Source organism: Antedon bifida, chromosome 3, assembly GCF_963402885.1.
Source record: "Antedon bifida chromosome 3, ecAntBifi1.1, whole genome shotgun sequence".
NCBI lineage: Eukaryota > Metazoa > Echinodermata > Crinoidea > Comatulida > Antedonidae > Antedon > Antedon bifida.
In genome coordinates this window covers 29992643-30005521 of record NC_136228.1, presented here as the reverse complement: position 1 = coordinate 30005521, position 12879 = coordinate 29992643, and the positions used below count along the sequence as shown (strand labels likewise).

Sequence of the window (12879 nt, the reverse complement as noted above, 5' to 3'; positions counted from 1 at the left end):
AATAGAATGAATATATTATTGATTCAAACATATTTCTGTGTTTACCAGGAACTTGGGTTCAAATATTGGCTCTGAAAAGTACAATGGAATGAAAAAGATGCACACAATAATTATTATAAAAATCAACCTTTTTTTATTACAAAATCTGTTTTCTATTTTAATCTTATAGTTTTACATTAGAGCATCCTTGGAAGTTTCTACTTATTGGCGGAGGTGGAGGTCTATCAGTAGTCTTACATTCTATGTTTTCAACAGTAAGTATATGCTTGGTTCCCACTAGAGACGCAGTGCAAGAATGTAAGCGCAACATAATCACAAACGATGGATTGTTCTAACTGTCTAATACTGTTGAATAATCCATCGCTTGTGATTTGTCAAATCTTTAGGTCATAAAAAATAAATTTTAGATAAATAAATCCACCAATATTTAAGCCTTTCAAATATTTAATATATTGTCATTCAAACATGTTGGGAATTTAGAATTTTGAGAGAGTATTTGGTGGCAGATCCTGAAAATTGAACCAAGGACATAAATTCTTTTTTTTTATTAGGCAGGGGTGCAGTGTGCATTCGCATTCTTTATGTAGGTATTTAAAACTTTTAACAGATTGTGTTTGTTCGTGATAAATAAGACACACACGACCCGTTTGGTGTATTTTAGGAAAATGTCGAGAATATGAACCCCTATTTGTTCTGAAATTACACTCTCGAACTCAAAAATCTAGGTATGGTTACTTTGTTCAGAAAAATGTAGGTTTGTGTTATTTATATTATCTATAAATATGGAGAAGAACTGACTGTAAAGATGGATTTAAAAAAAAAAATTATACCATGGATCAATGAAAAATAGCGTTGATCATTCACCAATACATAAACAATTTAACGCAGCACAGGTTTTCTTCTTATTTAAATATAGACCCCAACTTCTCAATATTACGTTATATAGGGTGTAGGCTGGTTGCTGTCTGTGGGTGCGAAAATTGTAAATGTGGGCTGATCTGTAAGAAAATTTTGTAAAAAATACAGCTGCTAGGTCCCGGAAACTGTGTTGTTTATGCATCAAGTAACATAGACCAACAAGTATGGCAAGAAAAACAAAGTGAAAACTTTTTCTAACCATTACAAACAAACATTAGATATATTGAATTATTTATTATGTGTACATTTGCAGTGAACTTCAAATCTGACATGCAATATACTGTACTTTTATAACTGTTAATAAAAGTATCATCAGGCAAACACTGGCATTCAGCTGATTACAAACAGAAGGTACGCATGAAAACCCAGTCTTTATTGAAAGATCATTGAATAATTTTAAATAGTTGGAAAGAACAAAGGTAAGTAACGTTTTCTACAACTATAATTTTGTAATGAGGTTCTATAATATATTTTGTATTATTTGTTAATTTGGGCATTATAGTGGGTTTCTTAGATTTGTTGGTTAAATTACTGTACATCATGGGTGTACATTTCCATTATGAATGTAACAGCTGTAATCATCACGTTTACTCATAATCAAATGAGTTAGTAAAGGGGTATTTTAATTGTTGTATTTCAATGAAACTTTGCATCTTTGTTCATTAACTATTGTTCTATTATTATGCTCAATTTGTATTAAAAACAATCAATGAGAACATTTTAGGTATTAAGACATGATAGGTATTTTGAAAATCATACACAATTTACACCATTTTTTAACCAACAGACGACACAAAATTTCTGCATTTATTTGTATAAAAATAGAAAAACACTAAGGTAATGTAATTAAATACTGTTTCAACTATCATTCTCTGGTTAAAAGCCTTTTATTGTTTTTGACTGTCAATACAAAACTACCTATGCGACTTATGTCTGATTTCACTGAGAGTGCCACATTTATTGTTTCTTTTCAGTAGTACAATATTTGGTAAAATGGCAGACAAGTTTTCGTCATTAAAAAACAATCTAAGTAAGCACTATGTTGGGGACAAACCACTGCTTTCATTGAAAGTCTGTCTGTTTGATCATTTGCATTTAGAAGACATCACTGAACCAGAACACACTGCACTTGATTTATTTAATAAGCTAGAAGACAAAGGTATTATAACTCCAACTAATGTTAAACTACTTCATGATATTGCCATACTATCACAATTGAGGATAGCAATAGATATGGTAGATCAGTATATGAAAGGCAATGAGCAAAGTACTAAGGATTACCAACAGTTGTCAACATACAGAGTAAGACTGTGCAAGGCATTGAAAGAAGTTGACCCAGAATCCTTCAAGAAAGTTATTTCTAGCTATAAACTAAATGACTACAATTTTCAAAATTGTTGGGCTGCAGTTCTTCGTCTGGAACTGAATGGAGAATTAGCTGATACACCAGACAAAATAAAACGTTTTGCTAATCTCCTTGGACAACGTGCACAGAACATATTGCTGGATCAAGGTATGTACAGTATAAGATAGTTGTTTGAACATTGCATTTTCTTTATTGATGAATATTGCAGTGTATAACATAAAATGAATGAAATTGGGCTGCATTGCATCAACAAAGTTTTTCTTTTTTTATATTAAAATCTGTTTTAAAAAATATTTGTGACTGTCCCTTTAGTTGAATTTGAATAAGGAACTAGGAACTAGTAACCAACTTCACAGACATTTATATTTTATTTGTTATTTTTAATTTTATTTTGTAGACTGATATATCTTATGTTTATTGTATATAACCCATATTTTTGTCATTTAACTGGAGGATTGTGGGTCAATATTCAATAGACATACATTTTTGAACTCTTACATTAGAGTGCAATATTCTTGTTATGTTACACAGTTACTAGCAAACGTGTGACGCAAAGCTAGGCTGTTGAATTCACATTCTAAAATCAATTTATAGTGTCACATCGTCTATAATTGTTTTACTTCGCATCCAATTGGATTGCTAACCTCTCTAACTGTTTAGGCCTTCCTCTGGTCTCTTTTTAAAAGTTTGTGTGTTATAAAACAAATAATGAATAATTATAATAATGTTTTGTATTCTTGGAATGCTACAAATATTTCTTGAAATTATTGTACCAATGCACTCATAAACATTCAATATTTGTATAATATTAGTCAAATTTTTTAGGTGTTTAGTTAAACTAAAATTATACTTTCTTTTAAAGATGTAAAACTTGCTATCACTGTCAATTCAACATCTAATCTCAACTTCCTAAATGAATGTGAAGATGCTGTTAAGCAAGAGAAAGAGTTGAACCAAAGTATATTGCCATCGATCGAAATCAAAGGATTGGGAATCAACAATCCAAAGGCATCATTACTTTTTCGTCTGTGTACAAAAAATCGAACAGCATTAAAAAAATTAATGGACATGCATGCAGAAGATGAATTAATCAATGGGTTAGCTGACATTTTAAAACCCCAAAATAGAAAGAAGTTCGTTCAAGACTGGAAAACCTGCATTGAATTTGAGGAATACAAAGCTGCTTTAAAGGAACTAAAGGATAAAGGTACAATCTAATTGAGAAAATTGACTAATATGTAGACAAATTAAAAATATACCAATAAAAACAGGATACTGTCACTTTTTGTTAACCTTTTACAGATAAGACAAGGCATTTACCACATTTATAAGAAAATAATTAATAAAAAAAAGTATATGTAATTACTTGAAAAATTGTTAATTAATTTCTTCAATAAATTTACCTTACAGATGACTATTCACCAAACAGTGGACAAGAAACATATGATGGTATAAATATCTGTTATTATAAAATGTTCCTTTTAATAAAAGAATCATTTTTAGAAGCCTGGTTGGCAATCCCTTTTCTCTCTTATCTTTCTATTAAATTATGTTATTGAAAAAAAAAATCTGTACACCACTAGACAATTTTAATTGCTTGTTGGGCATAGCCAGACTTGTATTTGGAGAGAGGGTATTATGTCAATGAGGAAAATGTGTGCAAACCCCTACAAAAAGGTTTCAAATATGGCTTAAATCGTACTACAATATTCTATTTTCTTTTTGGCTTATGAAAAGTGCAATTTCCAGTGAATTTTAAAATATTTCTATGGTTGGGATATAAGTGGTCAATATTTTAAATCCCACATCCAACTGCCAATTTTTACTTAGGCCTACAAAGTGGGCAATTGGATTGGCACTATTTTGAACATTTTAATCGTAGTACAGGTATCACCTAATTTTTAGTGAAAGAGTACAATTTCTACAAATCAGAGGTTCGTATTCTAAAAATTTAAGCATATCTTAAGAAGCTTGGTGAACCTTAAAGACCCCTTTCCCTGCAATTTTGGACGTTTTTTGGAAAATAATACATATATCACTTTAAAAACATTAAACCATGTCATTCCTTGTCTTAAATGTACGTTTTATGGTAAATTATGATAAAAAGTGAGAAACAATGCACTACCTAATAGCTCGCAGCGACTGACCTCTCGTGGACTGTCTTTAGGCCTAGCCTAGCTAGGCTTAGTTTTGTAGGCTTATTAGCAGGTAAACATCGGTAACATACGAACATCTTACGCTAGCTATATACCTAGCCTAACGTTGTATAGTTGCTGCATTAATTGTCTTTCTATTTTTGCCAGACTCCGTTGATACAAATTGGGGAAAACCCGGTATTTTCGCTGAAAAGTTAGGAGTCTTCCATTTGTTTTGGCCTCACGATCGATCGGAAAGTGGGTGAATTACAGAAGAAAAACAGAAATATCAATCCGTGCGCAATGCATTTTGGGATTTATAGCGGGCCGCTATAATTATTAGAAACGACTTATTTTTCACATTTGTAACCATTTAAAGACGAAAAAAGTTATCGCAATAGGACCATATAGGATTATTTTTACATTAAATATAGTTTGTGATCTTAAAATAGATCTAAAAAACGTAGGGAAGGTGTCTTTAATAACAATTATTCACATTTTTTTTTATTTAAGGTGTGGAAATAGTAGTAGGCCTAACTCTTGTTGAAAAATCAGTTAGTGACAGTGAGAACACGCCTGCACTGAACCTCCTCTTCAGATTAATGGAACAACAGAGAGGGTGGAGTTCAACAGATGTTACTAAAGCTTCTGAAACAATGAAGAGTCTTAATGATTATTTTTCAACAATGCATATTACATTTGAGAAAGTAGAAACTGGAAGTATAGTATTGTATCTAATGTTACATGACTCTGAGACACTGGAAGAATTATTGGAAATGTATTCTACTGAAAAGCTGCATCAAGATTTAGGACCAATATTAGTAAGAGACCACCACCAGAAACAAGTGGTTGATATTACAATTCATCAAAGGGATTACAGAAATGCACTGAAAAAACTAGAAGAATTTGGTAAGAAGTGTTATTTTACAATTAAATGTAGGAGTACTGATGAGAGTGACAACATTAAACCATGGAGGTGATTAAACCAAGTCATTTCTTGTCTTAAATGTGTGTTCTAAGGTTAATTGTGATATAAAGAGACAATGCACTAACAGCCACTGATAAACATACTCACTAATCAAACTATTCCTCATCTATACACACCAGGGAAGCTTCCCTGATACGTACACCATTTGCCAAAACTACCATAGAGGAAGGATTTGACCATTATTCAATATTGATAAATGCCTCTATGTTGACAGCCAGATTAACTGCTGCATACATCTCATACCCTTTTTACACTATCGACTGGGAGAGAAACACGAGTTGAACTCGGAGACAATTTCCATTTACACTAGCCAAAAAAACTGCGAGATGAACTCGAGTTGCGCCCATTTACACTACATCGATCACCCCGGTGTTGTCAATCAATCAAAACACTGGAACATATCGACAAATCTCATATCAAAACATAATAATCCGAATTTACACACAATTGATTTAATTTTGAATGTAGTTCAGTGTTAAATTTTCTTTGTGGCTATTAAGATTATCATTTATTATTTTAAACATTAACAATTATTTTTCTTTTTAAAATGACTGCATTTCCGCCTTGTAGACTGTACGTACATTAAATAGGCCTTACATTGTTAGGTTGGCGTAAAATAGGGTAGGTACTGTAGGTATTTAAAAGAAAAAATGCATTTGTTAATTAGCATAACAATGTATCAATAAAGGAAAATTAATTATTGTATGGTACGTTTTCATTTTATGTATCATTTTCATCCATTGAGACGTTAAGTATTATATATATTTTTTTCCCTTTTTCAATAATTAGGCCTACATAGAATCGGCCAGGGTAGAGTTACACCAATATTACATTATTTTAGGCCTTCTGGTAAGGTAGAAAGCACACGAATAATTTCAATATTTTCAGCAGAAAAAAAATGTTCACGTCAATGACCTTTAACAGCTCGGTGTTGAACCACAAAAACCGTTTACACTTCGTGACTCCGGTGTAGATTCGACTACACCGGAGAAGGTACACCGGAAAACATTCAGCTTCGTTTCACCCCGGGGAGAGCACACCGGGGTGGTTGGATTTTCCCATTTACACCAGTCAATAAAAACCACAACACCGGCGTTTAACGGCCCGGTGTACTAACAACTGCGGGGTTACACCGCTGTTACGGTGATAGTGTAAAAGGGGTATTATAGACTCTCTTCTCCCAGACGTGCTTTACGGCTTTTAAGCATGCCCAGTCTGAGTTTCCAAATACCCATTTTTGAGCTGTAATAAACCACATGGTAACTGTTTGGTGATGATTCTCTTCTCTTGAATATAACTGCCTAAAGGCAGTGCTTAAATTATAGCTATATTTAATAATACCGGCACCTTCAATTCACTGCATCTGATTGGTTAATCGCCGGTCTATAGTTATTATTCATGGTACGGTATTTAAAACAAATATTTACTGCGTTTACATCAGGGCACAGTAAAAAATATTCGTATACAAATAATGAATGTTATGAAATGGTATAAATATTTTCACAAGATGAAAGATGATGAAAACCGAGTGAAAATATAACAAATGTTCATCTTTCTCCAAATGAATGTACCATTTCATGAGTATAAAACATTCATTATTTGTTTAGGTCTAAACCATTCGAAGAGGCAGCTCCAATTTTAGACGTGTACAACAATTATGCCGCACACTACAGGTTGATTGAGCGTAATCAGTCAACAACAGCCTTGTGTGTTTGGTTGCTCACTCATAACGAAAATGACTGTGCAAAACAAAATTGCAGTACTCAAATTACATAACAGGGCACACTTAAAGTGTGCTAAATCAAGCTCAGTTTTATATCTTGTGATCCAACCATACAATCAAATGACAAGAATGTATTTAGGTGTGTTATAATAAAGTATTTACTTTCGTCATTGCATCACCAAAATTGTCAATTACTGATTTATTATACTATATTGGGGTACACCTCATGTAAGATTTTGACAAACCTTTGTTTTATCTTTTTAGAACAACCTACGATGAGTACTGTTACAGCAGAAGTACCAGATAGCCCTGACATTGACAACCAGGTAAATATAAAAAAAATGTGTATGTATATTAATTATGGGTATCAAAGATAATAAACATTAGATCGTTAAGTTAACAATAATATAGTAAAATAAAAAACTAAATAAAACATTAATTAAACTTAAAACAATTCTATTTAGTGCTGCCATATTACTAATACATAGGTAGCGTAAGCGTTGCACTCCTCGTGTATAAAACGGAGAATAATACATTAGGTATGCAAACGGGGTAAGCAAAGATAATTTGTATAATGGTGCGTAGTGGACATGCTTGGAATTTATACAAGCAGAGCCAAGAGCTAATAAGTCATATTAATTTACTTCAGTTTTTCATAACAGCATGAAAATTAAGGGGCTCCAGTAGAGGTTCGCCATTTACCAGCAGAGAATTTCAGTTTAGTTCCATTGTCGTTTAAAGCTTTTACTTGAGATTTCCATTTCTTCTTTTCTTTATAATCCACTAAGGTCAGATCATCTATCACATAAAACTGTTTATCTAGCAAGGCAATATTCTTCTGTTTCATGACTTGAACTTCAGAGTTATAACTAAGTAGTTTAATTACAATGTGTCAGGGTTTCACTGGTAGTATACAACCAACTCGATGAGCACGCTCTATTATTGGTATTTCATTAAATTAAAAGCTATCTTTAAGAATGTTCTCGGCTAACACAATACAATCCTCACCAGATTTTTCATTAAGTCTAAGTAAAATTCGAACGTTGTTACATCGGCTGAAGCATTCAGATTTGTTAGCCACCAGTTCCAATTTCGCAACAGCAGATGAAAATTTATCAACCGTATGTTCAAGTTGACCAATCTTGTTAGTCTTGATAATATCGTTTTCATCGAGCGCTGCAATTTTGTCGGAGTTCAATCCAATGACTTGGTTCAAATCCTCCTTATGCCTTTTTTTAAACAGTCATAGTTTCTAAACTACATAGTGAAGTTTCTTTTTTATTACATATTCTGGAAGTAGATGATTTGTTGATATCGGATCATGCATCAATATGGCTAACCGGACATTATGGCCACTCGAATATAAAATATAGGATTTTTGTCTCTTTCATCATAGCTCATCACATTTAATAGAGCGCATCTCCACTTATCCGTATTCCATTTCCCACATTTTTTTTATATTGTCTAGGTCAATCAATTATCTTTCGCATGATTTACCGTTTTTAAAATTGTTATGACGTCATCATGTGCAAAAGCGTCAATAACTTTGGTCACTTATTTTCACCTATTCTGCACTGTATGTAGTATGTATACAGTATATAGTGTATATATACTTAGACGTCACACAAAATAGAGAGCACACTAACATTTTTTCAATGGCATAATCATTTTTCTGAGCGGAATATTCTAACGTATGACGTGCACGTGGCGTTTGCGCTGCGGATAACCTAACTCGTCCGTAGTGACGAGTTCAAATCTAGTTTTTTTTTTTTGGTTATCCGCACTTGGCGCAAGTGCACTTGGCGGATAACCCCTTGTTATTGTCAGGATCTTTTTTTTCTTTTTTTGGTTATCCGCACTTGGCGGATAACCCCTTGTTATTGTCAGGATCCTTTTTTTTTTTTTTCTTTTTAGTTATCCGCACTTGGCGGATAAGTCCTTGTTATTGTATGGGATCAATATTTTTTTTTTTTTCTGTATTATTCTTCTTTCTTTCTTGCTATTTTTGTGCAGCGCGTTTCTCTAAAATGTGTAAACATAACATTTCATAACTTTGACAACATGTGGACATTTACCTGAAGTTGGTCACCTCCTATTTTTGAAAGACGTCAGAGTTGCGTAACATGACTTACACGCGATTTTATGATTTTTTATGATTGATCATAGATTAAAAACTAAAAGTGATTTTTAATTGACACTTTGTGAAAGTTTAATTTATATCATGCGCTAACTTTCTGATGAAAAAAAATTGCGTGTGTTACACAAAGTTACGCGCGCACGTGCATTTAAAATTTCAAAATGCGCAAAAATAATTTCTAATTAACTTTCTACGCGTTTCATGTCATTTTAAGCATGTCAAAAATATTACGCGTACAGTGCGCATAGAGCATGAAAATCATGTTTTTTTCTCTTGAATTGTGATTTTCCAGCCTTTCCTAGTCATTAAAAAAAATATTGACATCATTTCAAATTAAAATTACGTCATACGAACACGTTGATTTATACCATTTGCGCGCGTTTTAGTTGAAAAAGTTACAAAATGTTGTCAAAATTATGCCTATTTTGAATCTTTTATAGCTTCTCGGGATCAACGATTACCCCTAATTTTTTTAACTTAATATGTAAGCAGATATGTTGTAGATATTTTACCTCACGGATGTTGTGACGTCATCATATGGCCACACGAATGTAAAATATAGGATTTTTTTGTCTTTCGTTATTGCTCATCACATTCAATGGAGCGCATCACGCTTATCCGTATTCCATTTTCTCCGGGATTTTAATATTGTCTAGGTCAATCAACTATCTTTCGCATGAGATAAAAATATTTTAATTTTTGTGACGTCATCATGCCTAAAAATTTTAATTACGTGGGTCATTAATTTCATCTTTACAGTAAATTTTAATCTGTTATAGCTCGTAAGAATAAAATGTGATAATCACGATTAAAATGTTTTCTGGAAGCTATGGGATTGTAGATACGAAATCATGTATGTGATATGTATACAGATTGTACTGTGTATACTATATGACACAAAATAACAGAATTCAGCAATAATAACATAATCATATTCTTCAGTTCAGGTCATATTAATGCCTTAATCTTTATCTGTGTGCAATATTCCAATGTATGACGTGCACGTGGCGTTTGTCATGCGGATAACTAACTCGTCAAAGTGACGAGTTTCATGTCTAGTTTTTTTTTCTATATTCTTCTTTCTTTCCACGAATTTTGTTCGCAGCGTATCTCTTATTCTGGCCAACATAAGATTGTATAACTTTGTCATAAGATTGACCTGTAGCTGTAGATGTGCAAGAAACTTTTTTCGATTTTCGAGTCGCGCAGCGTAAGTTACGCACGATTTTATGAATTGATTGATTGATGATAGATTAAAAACTAAAAGTCATTTTGTATTGAAACTTGGTGAAAATTTAAGTCATAACATGCGCAAACTTTCTATGGATTAAAAGTGGCATGTTACATAGAAAGTTACGTGCGCACGCGCGTTTAAAATTTCAAAATGCAAAAAATCGCAATTTTTACGCGCGCGTGCGCACGTAGCGCAAAAACATCTTTTTTTTTCAAGATTTTTGTTTTTTCAACCTTTTCTAGTAATTTTACCAACTTTCAACTAATTTCGACTTAAAATCACGTCATACGAGCACATAGAATTGAAAAATTTGCGCGCGTTTTTGATGAAATAGTGAATTTGTGAAAATTATGCCTTTTTTAAAACAGTCATGGATTCTAAACTACGTTGTGGACTTTTTTTTTAATTACATATTCTGGAAGTAGATGAGTTGTAGATATCGAATCATGCATGAATATGGCTAACCGGACGTTGTGACGTCATCGTATGGCCACTCGAATATGAAATATAGGATTTTTGTATCTTTTGTCATAGCTCATCATATTAAATTGAGCGCATCTTCACTTATCCGTATCCCATTTCCTTCCATTTTTTGTATTGTCTAGGTCAATCATCATCATCTTTCGCATGATTCACCATTTTTAAAATTGTGATGACGTCATCATGTTCAAAAGTGTCAATAACTTTGGTCACTTATTTTCAACTATTCTGCACTGTATGTAGTACGTATACAGTATAGTGTATACCGTATATACTTAGACGTGATGTAAAATAGAGAGCGCACTAAAATTTTTTAATTGCATAATCGTTATACTTTGCGCAATATTCTAACGTATGACGTGCACGTGGCGTTTGCGCTGCGGATAACCTAACTCGTCCGTAGTGACGAGTTCAAATCTAGTTGTCTTTAAATCCATATGCATGATGATAACAACAAAAAATAATCAAAATGATTGTATTTTGTTTTACAGATGTTAAAAGAAAAAACTGTTAAAACAGTATTGACGTTTGAAGACCTGAAATGTTCAATATGTCTAGAAGGATTCAGAAAGCCAAGGACACTTGAGTGCCTTCATACTTACTGTCTTAGATGCTTGCAAGGTTTGCTAAAAACAAATGGAGAAATACATTGTCCGAATTGCCGACAGCAGTGCAGTCTAAACGATGATGATTTGAAACATCTGAAGTGCAATGAAACAATAAGTTATCTAGTTGATTATGTTGAAAAGATTGAATATGAAAAACCAAAAATCTGTTCAGGTTGTAAAAATCAACCAAAATACCATTGCTCTGAGTGTGAAATGTATTTGTGTGGGCAATGCAACCAACAGCATAAGAAGTTTCCTGCACTGAAGAACCATCCACTGTACACACTAGACACAAATGAAGAGGAACAATGTAAAGATTCACAAAACTGTCCAAATCACCCACAGCAAAAACTAAAGGAGTATTGTCGAACATGTAAACTTACTGCATGTGAGGATTGCAAACATATTCTCAGTAATTGCCATGAACAAAAACATGAAATAATTTCAACCCAGATAGCTTTCAAAGACATAAATCAAACTGTTACTGAAACTATGAAGATAGCTGAAAGCATTAAAGAAAAACTCAGTCAAAGATTATATGTTATCAATAATGATAAAGTAGAGCTTGAATCTAGTTTGGAAGTAAGCAGAAGAGCGATTGAAATTCATGAGAAAACAATTTTCAAAAAGGTGAAGGATGAAACCCAGATAATGATGGAAAATCTTACAAAGATTTATAAAGAACAAAGAAAAGTTATTGGTAGTCAACTTGACCATATTCAATCAAAGCTGACACAAGTAAACTCATTGATGGACTCAATCAATAAATCAAAAGAAACAGAAATGCTTGCAATATACCAGACAACTATGACTACTGTTAGGGATGAGGTTATAGCAGATGAATTGGACAAATCATTTACTAAAACAAGAAAAACACCAAAGTTTATTCCATCTCCAAAGTTGGTTGAGTTGATGAATATTGAAGGTATTGGTAAACTTATCAGTGGTGGTGATGTACACAAGGTTAATAAAGAAGATATTAAGAACATTTCAGACACAAAAGAACATACATCAAGTATGTACCAACAGAGAGTTTTAACTCCCCGGTACCAAATACCAAGTCTAGTAAAGAGTAGAAGAGTAGTAGTAGATGTTACTTCATCAGATTCAGATTCAGATTCAGATTCCTATCTTTATCCTTTCAGAACTAGTTTATCTCACAGAATTAGTTCATCTCACAGAACTAGTTCATGTCCCTTAATTTGTGACACTTATAAAACTGACTCGGAAGCTTCAGTCCGTCTCAAAAAGAAGCACCTCCATCCAGGGGTTGAAAATGTTACAATTTAG

The 12879-nt window shown here is 32.9% G+C and overlaps 1 protein-coding gene across 1 annotated transcript; it reads left to right on the top strand.

Annotated features, from left to right (window-relative positions):
* The first annotated feature begins 11472 nt into the window (after positions 1-11472).
* Positions 11473-12879, top strand: LOC144838369 (E3 ubiquitin-protein ligase TRIM33-like). Its single transcript, XM_078693708.1, has one exon. It carries the CDS (start codon positions 11473-11475, stop codon positions 12877-12879), a length of 1407 nt encoding a protein of 468 aa, XP_078549834.1.

What these genes read in the sequence shown, in the direction of transcription:
- LOC144838369 (XM_078693708.1), top strand. Translation starts at nt 11,473, where the DNA reads ATGTTAAAAGAAAAAACTGTTAAAACAGTATTGACGTTTGAAGACCTG.